Source organism: Chanodichthys erythropterus, chromosome 3, assembly GCF_024489055.1.
Source record: "Chanodichthys erythropterus isolate Z2021 chromosome 3, ASM2448905v1, whole genome shotgun sequence".
Classification (NCBI taxonomy): domain Eukaryota; kingdom Metazoa; phylum Chordata; class Actinopteri; order Cypriniformes; family Xenocyprididae; genus Chanodichthys; species Chanodichthys erythropterus.
Window position 1 is genome coordinate 36,053,666 of NC_090223.1, and position 24,976 is coordinate 36,078,641.

The 24,976-nt window shown below is 41.9% G+C and overlaps 4 protein-coding genes across 4 annotated transcripts; all 4 read right to left on the reverse strand.

The window, feature by feature from the left end:
- Positions 1 to 2,895: 2,895 nt before the first annotated feature.
- LOC137011726 (zona pellucida sperm-binding protein 3-like) lies at positions 2,896 to 4,726 on the reverse strand. Its single transcript, XM_067374825.1, has 8 exons — positions 4,163 to 4,726; positions 3,971 to 4,092; positions 3,781 to 3,884; positions 3,532 to 3,709; positions 3,349 to 3,466; positions 3,195 to 3,280; positions 3,032 to 3,120; positions 2,896 to 2,963 (listed from the first exon to the last, which is right to left on the reverse strand). The coding sequence occupies exons 1-8, from the start codon at positions 4,724 to 4,726 to the stop codon at positions 2,896 to 2,898; spliced, it is 1,329 nt and encodes a 442-aa protein (XP_067230926.1).
- Positions 4,727 to 5,794: 1,068 nt separating this feature from the next.
- Positions 5,795 to 11,281, reverse strand: LOC137004445 (ATP-dependent RNA helicase DDX42-like). Its single transcript, XM_067364776.1, has 14 exons — positions 11,215 to 11,281; positions 10,806 to 10,900; positions 9,570 to 9,674; positions 9,365 to 9,484; positions 9,082 to 9,258; positions 8,774 to 8,901; positions 8,536 to 8,636; positions 7,940 to 7,987; positions 7,730 to 7,827; positions 7,372 to 7,648; positions 7,033 to 7,259; positions 6,809 to 6,919; positions 6,543 to 6,647; positions 5,795 to 6,364 (listed from the first exon to the last, which is right to left on the reverse strand). The coding sequence occupies exons 1-14, from the start codon at positions 11,279 to 11,281 to the stop codon at positions 5,795 to 5,797; spliced, it is 2,229 nt and encodes a 742-aa protein (XP_067220877.1).
- A 2,078-nt stretch (positions 11,282 to 13,359) lies between these two features.
- LOC137011731 (zona pellucida sperm-binding protein 3-like) lies at positions 13,360 to 15,192 on the reverse strand. Its single transcript, XM_067374834.1, has 8 exons — positions 14,629 to 15,192; positions 14,439 to 14,560; positions 14,249 to 14,352; positions 14,000 to 14,177; positions 13,817 to 13,934; positions 13,659 to 13,744; positions 13,496 to 13,584; positions 13,360 to 13,427 (listed from the first exon to the last, which is right to left on the reverse strand). Exons 1-8 carry the CDS (start codon positions 15,190 to 15,192, stop codon positions 13,360 to 13,362), a joined length of 1,329 nt encoding a protein of 442 aa, XP_067230935.1.
- Positions 15,193 to 16,289: 1,097 nt separating this feature from the next.
- Positions 16,290 to 23,299, reverse strand: LOC137004455 (ATP-dependent RNA helicase DDX42-like; the record flags this gene model as incomplete). Its single annotated transcript, XM_067364790.1, has 10 exons — positions 16,290 to 16,859; positions 19,548 to 19,652; positions 19,775 to 19,885; positions 20,003 to 20,229; positions 20,342 to 20,618; positions 20,700 to 20,797; positions 20,910 to 21,010; positions 22,519 to 22,706; positions 22,888 to 23,064; positions 23,171 to 23,299. Coding segments are annotated over 10 exons (1,983 nt in total), but the record flags the coding sequence as incomplete, so codon positions are not given.
- Positions 23,300 to 24,976: the final 1,677 nt, after the last annotated feature.

The following is a 24,976-nucleotide window of genomic DNA, read 5'->3' on the forward strand; positions in this document are numbered from 1 at the left end:
TGAAAAATCGAATAACCTACAATGACCTTGCTCATTAATAGAGAACTGCAGGAAGGAATACAAGAACCTGGAAACAAGTTAGCATTTTTTTTTTTAAAATTCCAGTTCGATTGTTCGAAAATCAGTGTGTTTTTTAAATAAATTTTTGTTAAAGGAACACTCCACTTTTTTTGAAAATAGGCTCATTTTCCAACTCCTTAAACAGTTGAGTTTTACAGTTTTCGAATCCATTCAGCCGATATCCGTGTCTGTCGGTACCACTTTTAGCATAGCTTAGCATAGTTCATTGAATCTGATTACACCAGTAGCATCACACTCAAAAATGACCAAAGAGTTTCGATATTTTTCCTATTTAAAACTTGACTTTGCTGCCGTACCATGGGTGCAGCAGGTGCAATATTACGCAGTGTCTCTCACAAATGTCTCCAAGCAGGGGGTCAAAGGCACTGCATAATATCATTGTACCTGCGGCACACATGGTACGGCAGCAAAGTTGAGAATGAGTGTACTGTTCCTAGCCATATCAGCCTAGAAAATCGCAACTTTTCATTTTCCGTCAGTCTTCGTACACAATGTAACTACAGAAGAGTCAAGTTTTAAATAGGAAAAATACTGAAACTCTTTGGTCATTTTTGAGCGGGATGCTAGTGGTCTAATCAGATTCAATGAACTATGCTAAAAGTGGTACCACCTGACCCGGAGATCGGCTGAAGAGTTTTACTGTTTTCAAACCCAAACTGTTTAACTATAGGGAAAAATGAGCCTATTTTCAAAAAAAGTGGAGTGTTCCTTTAAATGCCTGAAATGAGGGTTTTATTCTGTGACATAAAATACATCAGCAATAACCCCTTGTTATTTTTAAAGCTTTTACTTGTCTTGAAAATGGTGGTTGCTATCAAGTGGCAAGAAAAGAGACTATTTCTGCAATAATCTAAAAGCTAATGAAAAAAATCTTAAATTGCTTTTGGTTAAGGGAACAAGGGTGATGCAAACTTCCAGCCTACAAAATTACATCATTCCAACAACTACTGTAGGGAGATGCAGTAACAATACCTCTGAGTGATCTATAGGGGGCAGGGGCAAGATAATCTTTTTGGTAGTAGGAGCAATGGGATTCCCATCACTGTCATAATCCACTTCTTCCTCCTCTTTTTAAGACAACGATTACATATTGCATCCCTTGCATCGTATCGCTGCAGATTGTGGCCATTTGTGTCTCCACATCTTGTACACAATGTCCGCTTTCTAGGTCTTTCCTGAGGTGATTTCCTTGTCAGCTGTCCATATTGTGGCCTCACTTGTTTTAATTTCACATTACTGTTCTGTTTAGTCTGCACACTATCCAGCTGTTCTTCACCCTTGAAGTTTGACTTGAGCAGTTCTTGTTGTTTTTTATTTGTTCACTCTGTCAAACTCGAACAACAGCCTTCTCAAGACAATTCAGGGTCAAGTTGCAACTGTTCCGACAGCCTCTTGTCTGTCAGACCCACAAGTCTATCTCTTACCATCTCATCATGCAGATCTCCATATCCACAGTGCATAGACAATTTTAATATCAGTCTCAGGTAATAGTAAGGTACATGTCAAAATGTTTCTGCTCACTTATGCAACTATATTTTAACCATCACTTTTATAAAATCAAGTGAAATTTACTCAAATATTGATTTTGAATCAATTTGAATTATATCAATAAATAATTAATTTAAAGACATGCATTGTACATGATGTTTGCAAACACAGCACATAACTATAATTCCCATGTCTAAAAAACACACTCTCCTCTGTAAAAACAAAAAAAAGATTTAAGTTTTGTATGAATCAGAACATGAAATCGAAGGTGTTGGTAATTGTAACTCAAATGACATTTGAAAAGTAGTCCTGTCCTGTCTGAATAGTGATATGTCACGGTTCAATTTCAAATGTGTGAAGTTATTTGCGGTTCAATATTTCTATAAGTTCATCAGAAAAAAAATGGGTAAACAGGTTTGTATTGCCATCTTAGTGAGGAAATTGCATAGACTTCCATTGATTTTATATCAGGTCAATGATATTTTCTATCATCTAACCCAACCCCTACTCCTAAACCTACCCATCACAGAAACATGTAACCATCACTAGATGAAAACATATTTTGGCTGATTTATAAGCCTTTTAAAATAGTGTGGACCAGTAATGTCCTCACTAGTGGGTTGTGAAAGTATTCCTCAATAAGTGAGGACATTTGGTCCTCACAAGTAGTCAAAACAAGTACAGAGAAGGACACAGACGACAATAATCACAGCCATGTGATAAGCGGTGTGTTCATTGGAGGCATAAGTCTCATTAAAAAAAAAAAAAAAGGCCATAAATTTGTTGCCAAGGAGTATATCAAATTCTAGAGCATGTTTAAGGCAATCCATAATAGCTGACTTCCTGTTGAGCTGGTGTATAACTTAGAGCATGAAAGTTGTTAGGCCTAATGGAGGTCTGTGTACCAAGTTTCATTCAAATACATGCAAGCGTGTTTGATATATAACCCCCCTGCCACACCCAGGTCATCCTTTGCGGCCTCCTAATGTCCACAGACTCCAACGTGTGCCAATTTCCAAGAGTTTGAGCACGTTAAGGCTCCCAAAAACACCAGGATGACATGGGAGGAAAAAAAGCCCAGTGTCTTGGGCCCTAAAAACAACTCCAGTAAGCATATGACAGCCATTGAAATGCTGTTTAGTGTTGTCACAGGCCAAGCAAAACTTCTAGTTTCTAGCCAGTAGTAAAGGGCTTGCGGTATCTGAACAGCAGTGAAGCCACAAACTGGATAGAAATTAAGCAAAGTGTTTGTGTAAGTAAAGACAAGTCACAAGCCTATTAAGACAGCTTTTTATTAAGTCACCAAAAGTCACACGGCATTTCCAGTTATTTTTGGCCGTAGCCATATTCCTTCACATTGATGGGGCCAACAGATGCCTTTTCCCATTGTAGACCTGAGGAACAAATGAGTAGTGAGAATCAAAGTGGTGCATGACAACAAGTTATCAGTGTTAGTCCATACCTGTAAGCAGCTGATCACTTGCACTTCTGATGCCACAAGTGGAGTCACAGCAGCCACACACCTGGTCAGAATCATCTGCGGACACCCAACTGACAAGACAAACCCTCAATTAAAAATTTACAACTGCCAATTTACCTGTACACTGATCTAGTGCGCAACATACCCATTAGGAGAGAATGAACAGGCTTTCTGCTCGGATGCTGTCGGAGCAGATGCTGCAGCCACCTTCACAATGCAAGTAATGTAGACCTGCAGAGACAAATTGTTTGTGCACCATGCTAGCAATTCATACAAGGAGCTGCACAACTACAACATACCAGTCCACTGTCCAATTGCTGGAACCTGAACGCATCCAGCTGAAACCGGAGCTTGTCAATTTGAGTCCGGGGCATAAAGTGAGACCTGGAGCCTGTGAGCTTAGCATCAACTAGGCACCTGGGGACAAAACACAGTTAGACATCCTACAACACTTCTGGTGGGAAACATGTTGCACAGTTTACCCATTATTCTCAATGAAGGAGTATCTGGGGACAGAAGTGACATCAGGGGCTGCAGTAGCCACACAGCTGTCCACAAACACACGGACAGGAACATGGTTGTACACATGCACTGATGCTTCAAGATTTATGATGTCACCCAGGAAGTACTGGTTAGAAGGCCTCTCAAAAGTCCAATCATCTGCAGAGAAAGAGTCTTAGCGCAGGTTCAAATGCACAGGCATGATACAAACAGGTTTGGATTACACCAACCAGTCATGAGATTGAGGGACAGGACAAAGACTTCCTCTGCAACTTTAGTTGAGGCATATGGGATCCAAGTGGGCATCAAGGCATTGCTGCTCACATTATGCATTCTGTAGGAGTTAAACAAGCAGTCATCTTATGTCCATAAATGGTGGGATTAGCACATCCAGTGAGCCTGAATTAAACTAGTCCTCACCTTGGATAGTGACACTCAATACCAACCACCGCACCACTGCTCCTGACAATAGGAACACCATAGGAAGCCTCTTGTGGGGTGTAGATGAGGTTAAACGTATAGACAAGCTCATCCTCAGTCACCTAAAAAGAACAAACATCACTCACAGGGACAATTCAAAATACCTACGATAACATCAAAATAGAGCCCTACTGTTGATGTGCTGCTACATCCATGCAGTTCAGACTCAAAAATGAGCACTTGAGGAGAAGGATCCTCTCCAGTTGCAGCACAGCCTCCCAGTGTAAAAGCAGAGGACAACAGTGGACGCCCCGTCCCAAAGAAGTCCTCCTTCACTTCCACATATACTGAATTCTCTCCACACTGAGCCGCTACACTGTTGGGAGGGATAGGATGCGGCATCTCGAAGGGAATGTCTGGCTGCCGTGGTTCCTCTGGTAGACTTGGAAAGCTCCACGTCAGTTTTGCCACTGGACCCTGCAACAGCTCTTTTGACTGAACACCCAAAGGATCTTGAGAAGGGTTTCCAAAGTTGGTCATGGCTGGTGTTTGAACAGGAAACCTTTGTGGTGCAAATACAGGATTATTGGGAACCAAAGACTTCCTAGAATCAGCTTGTTGAAAAACTTGAGCTAATGTCCTTGGCCTAAGCTTGGTTGGACTCAGATTGTGTGCTGCTCTTGCTCTCCATTGTCCTTCAGAAAATCCAAGTGCAAGAACACACACCAATCCAAATCCAACCTGCCAAAACCCCATTATTGCTAAGCTTGTTTCAATGATACATTAGGGTGCTGCCATTCATATTTATACAGATGTAAATCAGCATGGCTCCACCTCACTCCACAAGCATGATTTGTCTTTGCACCTGCCAATTTACTCAATCAGTATGTCACAGGTGAAAGTCATTGATTCTTTATTAATCAGAGTAAAATGAAGTACCATATACAGGCATGCTGTAATAGTAGCTTAACCAAATGATTGCTTATTTTATCAATATGACAGACATGACAAACATCCTTTGCATCCTCCTCTTTTATTGATTCAGAAACATAGCCACATACAGAATTGTACACTACAGTATCCAAGATAATAAAGATTAGTATGTTTATAGTCAGGTTTAGATTGTAAAAAACATTCTTTGACTGAAATTGAGTAGTTTAGTTCAGAACCAAAGGAATGCAAGATCAAACATTTTATTATAGATTCACTGATATGTTTTTTCCCCATTACAACTGTTATGATTAGGTTGATCAGACTGTGTGTGTGAATTTATTGTAGACGTCATTCCTTCTTGAACTATACTATATGCTAGTCAGCACCAAAATACAATCTGAAGAGTCTACTAAAACTGAATTTAAAATATTAACAGGTATGAACAAAAGACAAGCTCATTAATGGACATTTAAGAACTTTAAAAAAAAGGTGAAACATGACATAGCACACTTTAAAACACACTGCTGAGTCTTAAAGAAAATATATAGTTCACAAATATCTGTGAATCAGCACACAGTAAAGTATTCAACTACTGGAAATCAGAATATTTTTCATGTTACAGTCAGAGTCAACATTTTCTCATCCTATTAGTCTCTTCAGAAAGAAACAACTTGTCTGCCACTGAACAAGTATCTACTTTAACACAACGCTTGGGCTCAAGATGCATTTGGTTACTCATCCTGCCAATTCACAGCTCTAAATGACTGAAACAGTCAGTCTGGGATGGATTTATTTAAACAAACAAAAAGACAAATAAAGACACCGCTGGGGAGACTGGGTCAGCTGTGTGTTCTGATTTAAGAACAGTTGACTGCTTTTATCTTATACACTTTAATTATCCCATCTGCTTTTCTTACGTTTGGGGGGATCAGGAACTGCAAAGCTGTCCTTATGAGTCCCTGACCTTTCCCCTCCATCTCGTTCTGACCGTCCCTCTCTGTCCCTATGGCTCCCTTCACCGTTTCGGCTATCGCCATGACGATCTCTGTCACTGTAGCGGTCCCTTTCCCCGTAGCGATCACGGTCTACCCCACTATGCCTATCACCATGACGATAATGACTATCTCCATGACGACCCCTGTCGTCAGCATTCCTATCGCTACGGGACCCCTCTTTTGAAGAAGAGCTAGAGTAAGAGTCTGAAACTGAGCTCAGGGAGCCCGCGCTACTGAAGCCACTCATTTTGGTGCCTGAGCTGAGGGCAGGGGGCGGCGCCATGGAGGAAAATGAGGAAGAGGACGTTGGCGAGTAGGGCAGGTGGGGTCTGTCAGGCCCCTCAGGTGCTCCTGAAGGCAAAGAGCTTAGACTTCCTGCACTGGTCCACCCAGAAGAGCTGCTGGACTTTGTGGTAAGTTTAGGTGGAACACCAGATGCCGCCACAAAGTGGTTTTTATACTGAGCCTGAAGGAATGCAAGATCATGTTTAACAAACTCCATAGAATGATACATCCAACAATATCTATACTGAAAAACATGATGGCAAAAATGGTATACTGAAAAAATGGTATACTGATACTTGATATACTGAAAAATGGTGGCAAAGAGTGTTTTTTTTGTTTGTTTGTTTTGTTTGTTTTACCTGAAATGCTTGCTTCAGGGCAGACATACGGTCTCCCATGGCTCCAGTTGAGGGTTTGTAGGCCTCATAGTTACCAAGAGCAGCACCGCCACTACTACTGCGCTCCTGATGTAAGATGTAACAATAAATGCATTAGCAATGAATTAGCTCTGGTTCCTGCTTGTAATTGCAAACACAGGAATAACTAGGCCCTATGGAAAATCAGGGGGGGGGGGTTGAAATGATAAATATTTTTTAAATAAATTACATAATATTGTCAAACTAACAGTAGATTCAGATCCAAGGCCAGGTCTCTCCCTGTAACCCAGGCCTCCACCTCCAATATTTATCTTCTTCCCTTTCCCACCCTTAAAGCGGGATTTCCTGAACCAGGGATTCTAAAGAAGAAGGAAAGGAAAAGAAAAAAAAAAAGTAAATGCAAAGTTAGTGAAAAAAAGCAATGAAACATGCACTATGAAAAATGTATATTGTGCACAGGATGTTGTTTTACCTGCATTGCCAGGTCCATCAGGTCCTTTGAAACACTCTGATTGGCTCCCTCTAAATTGCGAACCAGGTCACCAGCAAATGAAGTGTCTTTAGTGGTGAGCAGGGTGTAAGCTACACCTTTCTCTCCTGCACGACCTGTTCTACCAATTCGATGTGTGTGTGTGTCAATGTCTCGTGCTACGTCGTAGTTCACGACTGTACGGATAGATGGAATATCCAACCCGCGAGCTGAGAAATGAAAGAGAAAATTAATTTGAATGAAAACATATTTATAATAAAGGGAAAAAGTACACAAATTGAAATAGTTCCCTGAACAGATGCAGAAATAAGTAACACTAACCAGCAACATCAGTAGCTACCAATATGGGCAGATTCTTCTTCTTAAAGTCAGCAATTACTTTGTTCCTCTCACTCTGATCCATGTCTCCATGGAGCAGTCCCAGGCTATAACCTTCCTGATTCAAATTTGTAGCCAGCTCCTCGCAGTTAGCCTTTTTAGTGACAAAGACCAGCACTGAGCCAGCGGAGGTAAACTCCACCAGCCTGCGCGTCAGCCAACCCCACTTCTCTTTCCCAGACAGCAGTACCTCCACTATCTGAGTGACATCTTCATTAGCCTGGGAGGATCAGAAAAGAAGTTTAAACAGACTTATTCAAATACTAAGCACAAATTCTTGTATAAGAAACAAGGGCTGCACCTCTCCTATGTCACCCTGCACAACACGGATGGGGTCGATCATAATATCTCGTGCCAGCTTTTCAATTTTCTTCCGAAATGTTGCACTGAATAAGAGAGCTGTGAGAGATCAGAGGTCAAGAAAAGCTTGTGAGTACTGGATGGAGTCAAAATGAAATCTAATAGAAATGCTTTAAGGCAGCACAATAATATGAATATGAAAGACACTTACTCTGTCGATCAGGTCTGACGTGGCTGGCAATGGATCTCACTTGGTATTCTGTATAATGCAGATTCAATTTAAGACAAGGCAGCTCAATTGTACTTTTGTTTCTTAAAAGGAATAGTTCAGCCCAAAATGCCAAAATTCTATCATTATTTACTCACCCTCATTGTAACAGCACAATCAAAAAAAAAAACATCTAAAACTGCTAAGGAGCTGAGTGCAGGAATATCTTCTGTGACACACTAATCCTTGCATGATGTTTTATTTTGAACAGCTTTGCGCAGTCAACAAAAATGCCCTCCATATGTGAATAAGCCTAAATTAAACCTGTTTACCATATAAGTGATCATGTCTCTTAAGTAGACAGAATTAAACAGTCTTTGTGGACATTTTGAAGCTTTTTTTGGTGTAATATACTTTCAGTGGAAGGATGAAAATCTCTCAGATTTAAGACATGATGACAGTGTTCATTTTAGGTGAACTAACCCTTTAATTCAATACTTTGTTGACCAAACAGCAATTCTGCAATACACTGCTGTTTTGACTTTGCTTTTAATAGGAAATAAAAATGAATGAGGAAAAAAAAGACATTTCACACATACCAAAGCCCATATCAAACATGCGATCAGCTTCATCAAATACCAGGTAGGTCACTCGCTGCAGAGATGTAGCTTTCTTCTTCACATGATCGATCAGACGACCCTGTGTGAGAAGAGCAAACATATGAATAAAATCTTCATACAATATATTAATATGAAAAAAAGACAAACCAAGAAACACCTCTCATAAACAGAAACAAGTTGAATGGGGTTGTTTATCGAAAGATGAGATTTTCTTAATGGGGTGCAGACAACAATTTCAGCCCCTTCCTGTAGAGCTTTGGCTTGTTCCCACATGCTGCCGCCTCCATACACTGCCACTGAGCGGAGGCCATATACCTTCCCGAAGCGCTTGCACTCGGCATGGATCTGAACCGCAAAATAAGCATTGCAAAATCCCAAAATTCAGTACAAAATTTGATTCATGACCAAGATTTCTTCGTAAGAAAAACATATTTAATTCTTTTGCTCAGTAATTATTTTTCATCTCCTTCCTCATTCATCTCGTACACCTTCCCCTAACATGAAGGAGCTTTCTTTCTCACTGACCTGTTGACACAGCTCTCTGGTGGGGCAGACAATCACAGCAATGGGTCCTTCTCCCGGCTCCAGCTCCTTCTGGTCCATGATGTGCACCAGCATTGGCCAAATAAAAGCTACCGTCTTTCCGCTGCCGGTTTTGGCAATGCCAATCATGTCTCTACCACTCAAAGATATGGGAACACCCTAGTGTAACAACACACACATTATTGTAGAAACAAACCTAAAATGACTACTTTGATGACAGCATAAACCAACAAAGGGTAATTTGTGGGTGGGTTTGACAGCTCACCTGGCACTGGATGGGTGTGGGTTGAGTGTACTCGGATTTACGGATCTGGTGCATAAGCTGTTCATCAAATCCAAAGTGGGCAAAACTGGTAGCTGGCTTAGGAGGGGCTGCACCTGAAACCTGTTCATTTTGGAATATGTTTTAATGTTAGTTGAAAAAAAGGGAATGATCATTTGTGTATGTACTTGTGTGTGCTGCTATTGACCTTCAGGTTGAGTTTCTGTCTCAGTTCCACCACTCCAGCCCCAGTCAGACTGCTGAGTTCCTCATGCTCAATATAGAAGTTCTTCTCAAAGGGAGGATAGTCGATCTACAGACAGAAGAGAGGTAAAAAGTCATTGTTTACACCTCATACTTTTCTTTTAAAAGAACATAAAGGGGCTTTTTTATTTGAAAAATCGAATAACCTACAACGACCTTGCTCATTAATAGAGAACTGCAGGAAGGAATACGAAAACCTGGAAACAAGTTAGCATTTTTTTTTTTTTATTCCAGTTCGATTGTTCCAAAATCAGTGTGTTTTTTAAATTAATTTTTGTTAAAGGAACACTCCACTTTTTTTGAAAATAGGCTCATTTTCCAACTCCTTAAACAGTTGAGTTTTACAGTTTTCGAATCCATTCAGCCGATATCCGTGTCTGTCGGTACCACTTTTAGCATAGCTTAGCATAGTTCATTGAATCTGATTACACCAATAGCATCTCGCTCAAAAATGCCCAAAGAGTTTCGATATTTTTCCTATTTAAAACTTGACTTTGCTGCCGTACCATAGGTGCAGCAGGTGCAATATTACGCAGTGTCTCTCACAAATGTCTCCAAGCAGGGGGTCAAAGGCACTGCATAATATCATTGTACCTGCGGCACACATGGTACGGCAGCAAAGTTGAGAATGAGTGTACTGTTCCTAGCCATATCGGCCTAGAAAATCGCAACTTTTCATTTTCCGTCAGTCTTCGTACACAATGTAACTACAGAAGAGTCAAGTTTTAAATAGGAAAAATACTGAAACTCTTTGGTCATTTTTGAGCGGGATGCTAGTGGTCTAATCAGATTCAATGAACTATGCTAAAAGTGGTACCACCTGACCCGGAGATCGGCTGAAGAGTTTTACTGTTTTCAAACCCAAACTGTTTAACTATAGGGAAAAATGAGCCTATTTTCAAAAAAAGTGGAGTGTTCCTTTAAATGCCTGAAATGAGGTTTTATTCTGTGACATAAAATACATCAGCAATAACCCCTTGTGATTTTTAAAGCTTATACTTGTCTTGAAAATGGTGGTTGCTATCAAGTGGCAAAAAAGAGACTATTTCTGCAATAATCTAAAAGCTAATGAAAAAAATCTTAAATTGCTTTTGGTTAAGGGAACAAGGGTGATGCAAACTTCCAGCCTACAAAATTACATCATTCCAACAACTACTGTAGAGAGATGCAGTAACAATACCTCTGAGTGATCTATAGGGGGCAGGGGCAAGATAATCTTTTTGGTAGTAGGAGCAATGGGATTCCCATCGCTGTCATAATCCACTTCTTCCTCCTCTTTTTATGACAACGATTACATATCGCATCCCTTGCAGGGTATCGCTGCAGATTATGGCCATTTGTGTCTCCGCATCTTGTACACAATGTCCGCTTTCTAGGTCAGAGTAAAAACAATCATGGCCACCATATTGAAGGGTCGTTCCAAACTGAAGTGCTCAAAACTGGCCACTTCAACCAGCGTGGAGTCAACCAGCGTACAAAATGTGTGACAGAGACACCTCCTTGATTGTTTCCCTAAGAGGATGCAGAAGTGTGTTCCAAAAAAAAAAAAAAACCCTACATCCCTCTGTAGCTCACTCTGAAGGATTTACCCTCTGAAGGGATTACGGAATAGGGATGAGCCTTTCTGAATGGAATGCATGGTCTTCCCTGGCTCATAGTTACCAAGAGCAGCACCACCACTGTGCTCCTGATGTAAGATGTAATAAATGTATTACTCTGGTTCCGGTTTGTAATCGTGTTGTGTTTAACAAGAACTGGTCAGCAGTCCTATCAAAACCTAAACTTTAAAAAAACGTAAAAAAAAAAAAAAAACCTAATAAACTTTGACACATCATTTAAAAGTAAATAAATAATTAAATATAGCTGCAAGCAGCGATGGCGGGCCAAAGCACGGTGGCACAGTGGGCAATAGGCATTTAAAATGGGTAAACATAAAAGGACTATGTCAAAGTTATTTGAATACCACATTTACTGCAGCAGCTGATGGTCATATGATCACAAACCACAATAGCCACATCCAGGATATTATTTAAATTTAGATGAATTTCATGTCATAGAATGTCATAGGTCAATTCCAGATAAGTGCAGAATATCATCCTAATCTGCCATGTCTATGTTTTTCTCAGACAACCTCTATAAAAGTTCAAGAGCAAATTATATACTGTCATTTGCTCAAACTTCACTGTGCTCTAAGAAATCGAATCCAGTCTAATGCGAATGTCTGTGATTGCTGATGTTGTATTATTCTAACACTTCTCTTTCTGTGTTTTTTAACCACCCTGAACTATTGTTTGTGCACCAGTCTTATGCTCCAAAAGCATGCTTTCTTTTAATTTCAATATGTGTGGTATACAACGAAACAAATTAATTAAAATAAAATTAATATATAGAGCCAAATCATAGAACCTACAAAGACAATTTTAATATCAGTCTCAGGTAATAGTAAGGTACATGTCAAAATGTTTCTGCTCACTTATGCAACTATATTTTAACCATCACTTTTATAAAATCAAGTGAAATTTACTCAAATATTGACTTTTAATCAATGAATTATATCAATAAATAATTAATTTAAAGACATGCATTGTACATGATGTTTGCAAACACAGCACATAACTATAATTCCCATGTCTAAAAAACACACTCTCCTCTGTAAAAACAAAAAAAGATTTAAGTTTTGTATGAATCAGAACATGAAATCAAAGGTGTTGGTAATAATTGTAACTCAAATGACATTTGAAAAGTAGTCCTGTCTGAATAGTGATATGTCACGGTTCAATTTCAAATGTGTGAAGTTATTTGCAGTTCAATATTTCTATAAGTTCATCAAAAAAAATGGGTAAACCGGTTTGTATTGCTATCTTAGTAGGGCATTGCATAGACTTCCATTGATTTTATATCAGGTCAATGATATTTTCCATCATCTAACCCAACCCCTACTCCTAAACGTACCCATCACAGAAACATGTAACCATCACTAGATGAACATTTTGGCTGATTTATAAAAGCCTTTTAAAATAGTGTGGACCAGCAATGTCCTCACTAGTGGGTTGTGAAAGTATTCCTCAATAAGTGAGGACATTTGGTCCTCACAAGTAGTCAAAACAAGTACAGAGAGGGACACAGATGACAATAATCACAGCCATGTGATAAGCTTTGTGTTCATTGGAGGCCTAAGTTATTAAAAAAAAAAGCCATAAATTTGTTGCCAAGGAGTATATCAAATTCTAGAGCATGTGTTTTTCAGGCAACCCATAATAGCGGACTTCCTGTTGAGCTGGTGTATAACTTAGAGCATGAAAGTTGTTGTTAGGCCCAATGAGGTCTGTGTACCAAGTTTCATTCAAATACATGCAAGCGTGTTTGATATATAACCCCCCTGCCACACCCAGGTCATCCTTTGCAGCCTCCTAATGTCCACAGACTCCAACGTGTGCCAATTTCCAAGAGTTTGAGTACGTTAAGGCTCCCAAAAACCCCCGGATGACATGGGAGGAAAAAAAAAAAAACTCCAGTAAGCATATGACAGCCATTGAAATGCTGTTTAGTGTTGTCACAGGCCAGGCAAAACTTCGTCACACTAGCCAGTAGTAAAGGGCTTGCGGTATCTGAACAGCAGTGAAGCCACAAACTGGGTAGAAATTAAGCAAAGTGTTTGTGTAAGTAAAGACAAAATCACAAGCCTATTAAGACCACTTTTTATTAAGTCACCAAAAGTCACATGGCATTTCCAGTTATTTTTGGCCGTAGCCATATTCCTTAACATTGATGGGGCCAACAGATGCCTTTTCCCATTGTAGACCTTAGGAACAAATGAGTAGTGAGAATCAAAGTGGTGCATGACAACAAGTTATCAGTGTTAGTCCATACCTGTAAGCAGCTGATCACTTGCACTTCTGATGCCACAAGTGGAGTCACAGCAGCCACACACCTGGTCAGAATCATCTGCGGACACCCAACTGACAAGACAAACCCTCAATTAAAAATTTACAACTGCCAATTTACCTGTACACTGATCTAGTGGGCAACATACCCATTAGGAGAGAATGAACAAGCCTTCTGTTCGGATGCTGTCGGAGCGGATGCTGCAGCCACCTTCACAATGCAAGTAATGTAGACCTGCAGAGACAAATTGTTTGTGCACCATGCTAGCAATTCATACAAGGAGCTGCACAACTACAGCTTACATACCAGTCCACTGTCCAATTGCTGGAACCTGAACGCATCCAGCTGAAACCGGAGCTTGTCAATTTGAGTCCGGGGCATAAAGTGAGACCTGGAGCCTGTGAGCTTAGCATCAGCTAGGCACCTGGGGACAAAACACAGTTAGACATCCTACAACACTTCTGGTGGGAAACATGTTGCACAGTTTACCCATTATTCTCAATGAAGGAGTATCTGGGGACAGAAGTGACATCAGGGGCCGCAGTAGCCACACAGCTGTCCACAAACACACGGACAGGAACATGGTTGTACACATGCACTGATGCTTCAAGATTTATGATGTCACCCAGGAAGTACTGGTTAGAAGGCCTCTCAAAAGTCCAGTCATCTGCAGAGAAAGAGTCTTAGCACAGGTTCAAATGCACAGGCATGATACAAACATGTTTGGATTACACCAACCAGTCATGAGCTTGAGGGACAGGACAAAGACTTCTTCTGCAACTTTAGTTGAGGCATATGGGATCCAAGTGGGCATCAAGGCATTGCTGCTCACATTATGCATTCTGTAAGAGTTAAACAAGCAGTCATCTTATGTCCATAAATGGTGGGATTAGCACATCCAGTGAGCCGGAATTAAACTAGTCCTCACCTTGGATAGTGACACTCAATACCAACCACCGCACCACTGCTCCTGACAATAGGAACACCATAGGAAGCCTCTTGTGGGGTGTAGATGAGGTTAAACGTATAGACAAGCTCATCCTCAGTCACCTAAAAAAGAAACATTACTAACAGGGACAGTTCAAAATACCTATGATAACATCAAAATAGAGCCCTACTGTTGATGTGCTGCTACATCCATGCAGTTCAGACTCAAAAATGAGCACTTGAGCAGAAGGATCCTCTCCAGTTGCAGCACAGCCTCCCAGTGTAAAAGCAGAGGACAACAGTGGACGCCCCGTCCCAAAGAAGTCCTCCTTCACTTCCACATATACTGAATTCTCTCCACATTGAGCCGCTACACTGTTGGGAGGGATAGGATGCGGCAGCTCGAAGGGAATGTCTGGCTGCCGTGGTTCCTCTGGTAGACTTGGAAAGCTCCACGTCAGTTTTGCCACTGGACCCTGCAACAGCTCTTTTGACTGAACACCCAAAGGATCTTGAGAAGGCTTTCCAAAGTTGGTCATGACTGGTGTTTGAACAGGAAACCTTTGTGGTGCAAATACAGGATTATTGGGAACCAAAGACTTCCTAGAATCAGCTTGTTGAAAAACTTGAGCTAATGTCCTTGGCCTAAGCTTGGTTGGACTCAGATTATGTGCTGCTCTTGCTCTCCATTGTCCTTCAGAAAATCCAAGTGCAAGAACAAACACCAATCCAAATCCAACCTGCCAAAACCCCATTATTGCTAAGCTTGTTTCAATGATACATTAGGGTGCTGCCATTCATATTTATACAGATGTAAATCAGCATGGCTCCACCTCACTCCACAAGCATGATTTGTCTTTGCACCTGCCAATTTACTCAATCAGTATGTCACAGGTGAAAGCCATTGATTTTTTATTAATCAGAGTAAAATGAAATACCATGTATGGGCATGTTGTATTAATAGCTTAACCAAAGATTGTTTATTTTAAATATCAAAATGACAGACATGACAAACATCCTTTGCATCCTCCTCTTTTATTGATTCAGAAACATAGCCACATACAGAATTGTACACTACAGTATCCAAGATAATAAAGATTAGTATGTTTATAGTCAGGTTTAGATTGTAAAAAACATTCTTTGCTCACATCAACAATCTTCAAGGGACTGAAATTGAGCAGTTTAGTTCAGAACCAAAGGAATGCAAGATCAAACATTTTATTATAGATTCATTGATATGTTTTTTTCCCCATTACAACTGTTACGATTAGGTTGATCAGACTGTGTGTGTGAATTTATTGTAGATGTCATTCCTTCTTGAACTATACTATATGCTAGTCAGCACCAAAATACAATCTGAAGAGTCTACTAAACCTGAATTTAAAATATTAACAGGTGTGAACAAAAGACAAGCTCATTAATGGACATTTAAGAACTTTAAAAAAAAATTGAAACATGACATAGCACACTTTAAAACACACTGCTGAGTCTTAAAGAAAATATATAGTTCACAAATATCTGTGAATCAGCACACAGTAAAGTATTCAACTACTTGAAATCAGAATATTTTTCATGTTACACAGTCAGAGTCAACATTTTCTCATCCTATTAGTCTCTTCAGAAAGAAACAACTTGTCTGCCACTGAACAAGTATCTACTTTAACACAACGCTTGGGCTCAAGATGCATTTGGTTACTCATCCTGCCAATTCACAGCTCTAAATGACTGAAACAGTCAGTCTGGGATGGATTTATTTAAACAAACAAAAAGACAAATAAAGACACCGCTGGGGAGACTGGGTCAGCTGTGTGTTCCGATTTAAGAACAGTTGACTGCTTTTATCTTATACACTTTAATTATCCCATCTGCTTTTCTTACGTTTGGGGGGATCAGGAACTGCAAAGCTGTCCTTATGAGTCCCTGACCTTTCCCCTCCATCTCGTTCTGACCGTCCCTCTCTGTCCCTATGGCTCCCTTCACCGTTTCGGCTATCGCCATGACGATCTCTGTCACTGTAGCGGTCCCTTTCCCCGTAGCGATCACGGTCTACCCCACTATGCCTATCACCATGACGATAATGACTATCTCCATGACGACCCCTGTCGTCAGCATTCCTATCGCTACGGGACCCCTCTTTTGAAGAAGAGCTAGAGTAAGAGTCTGAAACTGAGCTCAGGGAGCCCGCGCTACTGAAGCCACTCATTTTGGTGCCTGAGCTGAGGGCAGGGGGCCGCGCCATGGAGGAAAATGAGGAAGAGGACGTTGGCGAGTAGGGTAGGTGGGGTCTGTCAGGCCCCTCAGGTGCTCCTGAAGGCAAAGAGCTTAGACTTCCTGCACTGGTCCACCCAGAAGAGCTGCTGGACTTTGTGGTAAGTTTAGGTGGAACACCAGATGCCGCCACAAAGTGGTTTTTATACTGAGCCTGAAGGAATGCAAGATCATGTTTAACAAATTCCATAGAATGATACATCCAACAACATCTATACTGAACAACATGATGGCAAAGAAAAATGGTATACTGAAAAAATGGTATACTGATACTTGATATTGTCATGAAAGGGAGGCTCAGGCAGGAGATCCAAGTGCAGCGTTTATTTACAGTGAGGATGGTCGTACAGGCAGAGTTAATCAGGGGCAAACAGGAACAGCAAAGGACAGGCAGGGACGACGTCAGGGTACAGGCGGTAGGTCAAAAGGCAGGCAGATATCGATCATAGAACAGGAAACAATAAACAATCCAGGGGTCCAAAGGCAAGCAGCAGAGAATCAACACGGGAAACAGACAAGGTCGGGAACAGAAAGGCAAACAGGGAAAAACGCTCAGAAATTGCAACATGAATGTTAAACAATACTTCGCGGTGAGGTGGTGTGAGTGGAAGTCCTTTATAGTCCTGATAATGAGCAGCAGCTGGGTGTGGTGATCAGTGTGGTGTGCTAGGGTGGATGTGGCAACAGGTGATTGGTGTGATGTGAACATGTGACTGACAGGGAGGATTGTGGGAAGTGTAGTCCGGGAACTGACAGGAGCAGACGGTGATCGTGACATAATGCATAATGGGTGGGTGCATTGGAGATCTAATGGTAGCCGGGAACGGATCTCCAATGCAGGTTCTAGGAACTTGGGCAACCACGGAGGATCAGGAGCCTCGGGTAGCCACGGCGGGTCCGGAGCCTCGGGCAGCCACGGTGGGTCAGGAGCCTCGGGCAGCCACGGCGGATCCGGTGGCTTGGGCTGCCACGACAGGTCATATGGCTCAGGCAGCCACGGCAGGTCAGGGGTGTCAGGAAGTCACGGCGGGTCCGGGGCCTTGGGCAGCCACGGCAGGTCAGGTGGCTCGGGCAGCCACGGCAGGACAGAGTCCATAGGTGACCCCAGCGGTTCAGAGTCCATAGATGGCCATAGTAGGTCAGGGGCCCTTAACGGCCATGGTTGAGCAGGGTCCCCACCCACAAGCTCCCCATCCTCAGGTACACTGCTTCCTCTTCCTCCTCCTCCTCCTCTTCCGAGGATGAGGCGATGGTTCACTGGTTGGAACGTGTTCAGGAGCAGACTTACTGGCTGAAGCGGGTTCTGGAGCGGACTCAATGGCTGGAACGCCCCTCACATCCTTGAGCACTGCAGGGGCGGCCATCTTGCCCGTGGGCACTGGCAAAGCAGCCATCTTGTCCAGCGCGTCCAGGGCGCTTGAGTCCATAGCAACCGGCGAACTTGAGTGCGTTGCAATAGGCGAATTTGAGAGCGTTGAAACAGGCGAACTTGAGAGCGTAGCGGCCGCCGGGCTTGAGAACGAAGCGGCCGGCTGACTTGAGTGCGAAGCAGCCACCAGGCTTGAGAGCGAAGCGGCCAGCTGACTTGAGTGCGAAGCGGCCAGCTGACTTGAGTGCGAAGCGGCCACCGGGCTTGAGAGCGAAGCGGCCGGCTGGCTAGAGAGCGAAGCGGCCAGCTGACTTGAGTGCGAAGCGGCCACCGGGCTTGAGAGCGAAGTAGCCACCGGGCTTGAGAGCGAAGCGGCCACCGGGCTTGAGAATGAAGCAGCTGGTGGATGCTTAGGGATGCCAGCCGCTCGAGCTGAAGTCATCGGCGGATCTACCACACTGCAACGCAGTCCTCTCCGCTCCCTGACTGATCTAGAGAGGTGACGTGACTCTGGGTGATCAGCGGAGACTTGACTTGATGTTGTTGTGGTAGCAACCGCCATTTTGTGAGTGTCTATAGGCGCGGCGGCCATTACATGACACAGCGAGGTGTCGAAATCCTCAGCAACACCCACAGTAAAGGGAGACCCGCTCAGTTGCAAAGCCAGCTCGATATATTGTTCTAAAGTCCCGTTAATCTCATGTAGTGGCATGACGGAGCTGAGCGGGTCCGATAATCCACCGCGAAAAAATATCATTAAACAGTCCTCACTGAAACAAGTTGATGGTGCCAATTCGATAAAATCCATGACATAATCCTCAATGGGTCTGTCTCCCTGACGGAGACCCATTAACTGGGCAGATGGATTCATCTTGGCGGTGATAGAAACACTCACGGAAGCTGCTGGATCTGTGGCGGCGAAGTATTCTGTCATGAAAGGGAGGCTCAGGCAGGAGATCCAAGTGCAGCGTTTATTTACAGTGAGGATGGTCGTACAGGCAGAGTTAATCAGGGGCAAACAGGAACAGCAAAGGACAGGCAGGGACGACGTCAGGGTACAGGCGGTAGGTCAAAAGGCAGACAGATATCGATCATAGAACAGGAAACAATAAACAATCCAGGGGTCCAAAGGCAAGCAGCAGAGAATCAACACGGGAAACAGACAAGGTCGAGAACAGAAAGGCAAACAGGGAAAAACGCTCAGAAATTGCAACATGAATGTTAAACAATACTTCCCGGTGAGGTGGTGTGAGTGGAAGTCCTTTATAGTCCTGATAATGAGCAGCAGCTGGGTGTGGTGATCAGTGTGGTGTGCTAGGGTGGATGTGGCAACAGGTGATTGGTGTGATGTGAACATGTGACTGACAGGGAGGATTGTGGGAAGTGTAGTCCGGGAACTGACAGGAGCAGACGGTGATCGTGACAGATATACTGAAAAATGGTGGTTTTGTTTGTTTGTTTTGTTTGTTTTACCTGAAATGCTTGCTTCAGGGCAGACATACGGTCTCCCATGGCTCCAGTTGAGGGTTTGTAGGCCTCATAGTTACCAAGAGCAGCACCGCCACTACTACTGCGCTCCTGATGTAAGATGTAACAATAAATGCATTAGCAATGAATTAGCTCTGGTTAGGGGGGGGGGGGGGGGGGGGTTGAAATGATAAATATTTTTTAAATAAATTACATAATATTGTAAAACTAACAGTAGATTCAGATCCAAGGCCAGGTCTCTCCCTGTAACCCAGGCCTCCACCTCCAATATTTATCTTCTTCCCTTTCCCACCCTTAAAGCGGGATTTCCTGAACCAGGGATTCTAAAGAAGAAGGAAAGGGAAGAAAAAAAAAAAAAAAAGTAAATGCAAAGTTAGTGAAAAAAAGCTATGAAACATGCACTATGAAAAATGTATATTGTGCACAGGATGTTGTTTTACCTGCATTGCCAGGTCCATCAGGTCCTTTGAAACACTCTGATTGGCTCCCTCTAAATTGCGAACCAGGTCACCAGCAAATGAAGTGTCTTTAGTGGTGAGCAGGGTGTAAGCTACACCTTTCTCTCCTGCACGACCTGTTCTACCAATTCGATGTGTGTGTGTGTCAATGTCTCGTGCTACGTCGTAGTTCACGACTGTACGGATAGATGGAATATCCAACCCACGAGCTGAGAAATGAAAGAGAAAATTAATTTGAATGAAAACATATTTATAATAAAGGGAAAAAGTACACAAATTGAAATAGTTCCCTGAACAGATGCAGAAATAAGTAACACTAACCAGCAACATCAGTAGCTACCAATATGGGCAGATTCTTCTTCTTAAAGTCAGCAATTACTTTGTTCCTCTCACTCTGATCCATATCTCCATGGAGCAGTCCCAGGCTATAACCTTCCTGATTCAAATTTGTAGCCAGCTCCTCGCAGTTAGCCTTTTTAGTGACAAAGACCAGCACTGAGCCAGCGGAGGTAAACTCCACCAGCCTGCGCGTCAGCCAACCCCACTTCTCTTTCCCAGACAGCAGTACCTCCACTATCTGAGTGACATCTTCATTAGCCTGGGAGGATCAGAAAACAAGTTTAAACAGACTTATTCAAATACTAAGCACAAATTCTTGTATAAGAAACAAGGGCCGCACCTCTCCTATGTCACCCTGCACAACACGGATGGGGTCGATCAAAATATCTCGTGCCAGCTTTTCAATTTTCTTCCGAAATGTTGCACTGAATAAGAGAGCTGTGAGAGATCAGAGGTCAAGAAAAGCTTGTGAGTACTGGATGGAGTCAAGCTGAAATCTAATAGAAATGCTTTAAGGCAGCACAATAATATGAATATGAAAGACACTTACTCTGTCGATCAGGTCTGACGTGGCTGGCAATGGATCTCACTTGGTATTCTGTATAATGCAGATTCAATTTAAGACAAGGCAGCTCAATTGTACTTTTGTTTCTTAAAAGGAATAGTTCAGCCCAAAATGCCAAAATTCTATCATTATTTACTCACCCTCATTGTAACAGCACAATCAAAAAAAAAACATCTAAAACTGCTAAGGAGCTGAGTGCAGGAATATCTTCTGTGACACACTAATCCTTGCATGATGTTTTATTTTGAACAGCTTTGCGCAGTCAACAAAAATGCCCTCCATATGTGAATAAGCCTAAATTAAACCTGTTTACCATATAAGTGATCATGTCTCTTAAAGGGATAGTTCACCCAAAAATGAAAATTTGATGTTTATCTGCTTACCCCCAGGGCATCCAAGATGTAGATGACTTTTTTTCTTCAGTCGAACGCAAATTATGATTTTTAACTCCAATCGCTGCCGTCTGTCAGTCAAATAATAGCAGTGATTTGGAACTTGAACAATAAAAGTTGAAAAAACTTCCATAGACAAATCCAAATTAAACCCTGCGGCTCGTGACGGCACATTGATGTCCTAAGACACGAAACGATCGGTTTGTGCGAGAAATCGAACATTATTTATATAATGTTTTACTTCTAATACACCACTATGTCCAACTTCGTTCAGCTTCCGGCTAGTGAGGTCTGATCGCGCTCTGACAACGGAAGTGATGTCTCACGCTCATTGAAGTATATGGGCGAGACATCACTTCCGTCATCACAACGCGTTTTTTGACTTCACTAACAGGAAGCTGAACGAAGTTGGACATAGTGGTGTATTAGAGGTAAAAATTATATAAATAATGTTCGGTTTCTCGCACAAACCGATCGTTTCGTGTATTAAGACATCAGTTTTTTCGACTTTTATTGTTCAAGTTCCCAATCACTGCTATTATTTGACTGACAGACGGCAGCGGTTGCAGTTAAAAATCATAATTTGCGTTCGACTGAAGAAAAAAGTCATCTACATCTTGGATGCCCTGGGGGTAAGCAGATAAACATCAAATTTTCATTTTTGGGTGAACTATCCCTTTAAGTAGACTGAATTAAACAGTCTTTGTGGACAGTTTGAAGCTTTTTTTGGTGTAATATACTGTTATGAGCAGAAGTTATTTATTCATTCATCCCATCCTGTTGTCCTGTGTTTTTTTTTTCTCTCTGTGTATGTGCCTGCATGTTTGTATTACAGATGGGCGTGGCTTGTGATAACCTGTTGGAGGCTGCGATTGGTTCTCCTCCTCACCTGATCTGAATATAAAGACCGCCCCAAACACACTGAAGAGGCCATCATTGTGCCATCGTGTCGTTGATCGTAACCTATCTCATCATTGCTTCGTATCGTTTGTTAGTCTAGAGTGTCGTGCCAGAGAGATTGATTGTGATTGATTATTTGGAGTCTGTATTTGTGAGTGTGACTGACTGTAGTATTTTGTTTGTTGTTATTTCTTGTTTATTCAAATCACGCCTGTTTGACTACCGATTACTGGATTCTGATACTGCTTTGTAAAATCTTCATACAATATATTAATATGAAAAAAAGACAAACCAAGAAACACCTCTCATAAACAGAAACAAGTTGAATGGGGTTGTGTATCGAAAGATGAGATTTTCTTACTGGGGTGCAGACAGCAATTTCAGCCCCTTCCTGTAGAGCTTTGGCTTGTTCCCACATGCTGCCGCCTCCATACACTGCCACTGAGCGGAGGCCATATACCTTCCCGAAGCGCTTGCATTCGGCATGGATCTGAACCGCAAAATAAGCATTGCAAAATCCCAAAATTCAATACAAAAACTTGATTCATGACCAAGATTTCTTCGTAAGAAAAACATATTTAATTCTTTTGCTCAGTAATTATTTTTCATCTCCTTCCTCATTCATCTCGTACACCTTCCCCTAACATGAAGGAGCTTTCTTTCTCACTGACCTGTTGACACAGCTCTCTGGTGGGGCAGACAATCACAGCAATGGGTCCTTCTCCCGGCTCCAGCTCCTTCTGGTCCATGATGTGCACCAGCATTGGCCAAATAAAAGCTACCGTCTTTCCGCTGCCGGTTTTGGCAATGCCAATCATGTCTCTACCACTCAAAGATATGGGAACACCCTAGTGTAACAACACACACATTATTGTAGAAACAAACCTAAAATGACTACTTTGATGACAGCATAAACCAACAAAGGGTAATTTGTGGGTGGGTTTGACAGCTCACCTGGCACTGGATGGGTGTGGGTTGAGTGTACTCGGATTTACGGATCTGGTGCATAAGCTGTTCATCAAATCCAAAGTGGGCAAAACTGGTAGCTGGCTTAGGAGGGGCTGCACCTGAAACCTGTTCATTTTGGAATATGTTTTAATGTTAGTTGAAAAAAAGGGAATGATCATTTGTGTATGTACTTGTGTGTGCTGCTATTGACCTTCAGGTTGAGCTTCTGTCTCAGTTCCACCACTCCAGCCCCAGTCAGACTGCTGAGTTCCTCATGCTCAATATAGAAGTTCTTCTCAAAGGGAGGATAGTCGATCTACAGACAGAAGAGAGGTAAAAAGTCATTGTTTACACCTCATACTTTTCTTTTAAAAGAACATAAAGGGGCTTTTTTATTTGAAAAATCAAATAACCTACAATGACCTTGCTCATTAATAGAGAACTGCAGGAAGGAATACGAAAACCTGGAAACAAGTTAGCATTTTTTTTTTTTTAATTCCAGTTTGATTGTTCCAAAATCAGTGTGTTTTTTAAATTAATTTTTGTTAAAGGAACACTCCACTTTTTTTGAAAATAGGCTCATTTTCCAACTCCTTAAACAGTTGAGTTTTACAGTTTTCGAATCCATTCAGCCGATATCCGTGTCTGTCGGTACCACTTTTAGCATAGCTTAGCATAGTTCATTGAATCTGATTACACCAATAGCATCTCGCTCAAAAATGCCCAAAGAGTTTCGATATTTTTCCTATTTAAAACTTGACTTTGCTGCCGTACCATGGGTGCAGCAGGTGCAATATTACGCAGTGTCTCTCACAAATGTCTCCAAGCAGGGGGTCAAAGGCGCTGCATAATATCATTGTACCTGCGGCACACATGGTACGGCAGCAAAGTTGAGAATGAGTGTACTGTTCCTAGCCATATCAGCCTAGAAAATCGCAACTTTTCATTTTCCGTCAGTCTTCGTACACAATGTAACTACAGAAGAGTCAAGTTTTAAATAGGAAAAATACTGAAACTCTTTGGTCATTTTTGAGCGGGATGCTAGTGGTCTAATCAGATTCAATGAACTATGCTAAAAGTGGTACCACCTGACCCGGAGATCGGCTGAAGAGTTTTACTGTTTTCAAACCCAAACTGTTTAACTATAGGGAAAAATGAGCCTATTTTCTAAAAAAGTGGAGTGTTCCTTTAAATGCCTGAAATGAGGTTTTATTCTGTGACATAAAATACATCAGCAATAACCCCTTGTTATTTTTAAAGCTTATACTTGTCTTGAAAATGGTGGTTGCTATCAAGTGGCAAAAAAGAGACTATTTCTGCAATAATCTAAAAGCTAATGAAAAAAATCTTAAATTGCTTTTGGTTAAGGGAACAAGGGTGATGCAAACTTCCAGCCTACAAAATTACATCATTCCAACAACTACTGTAGGGAGATGCAGTAACAATACCTCTGAGTGATCTATAGGGGGCAGGGGCAAGATAATCTTTTTGGTAGTAGGAGCAATGGGATTCCCATCGCTGTCGTAATCCACTACTTCCTCCTCTTTTTATGACAACGATTACATATCGCATCCCTTGCAGGGTATCGCTGCAGATTGTGGCCATTTGTGTCTCCGCATCTTGTACACAATGTCCGCTTTCTAGGTCTTACCTGAGGTGATTTCCTTGCCAGCTGTCCATATTGTAGCCTCACTTGTTTTAATTTCACATTACTGTTCTGTTTAGTCTGCACACTATCCAGCTGTTCTTCACCCTTGAAGTTTGACTTGAGCAGTTCTTGTTTTTTATTTGTTCACTCTGTCAAACTCGAAC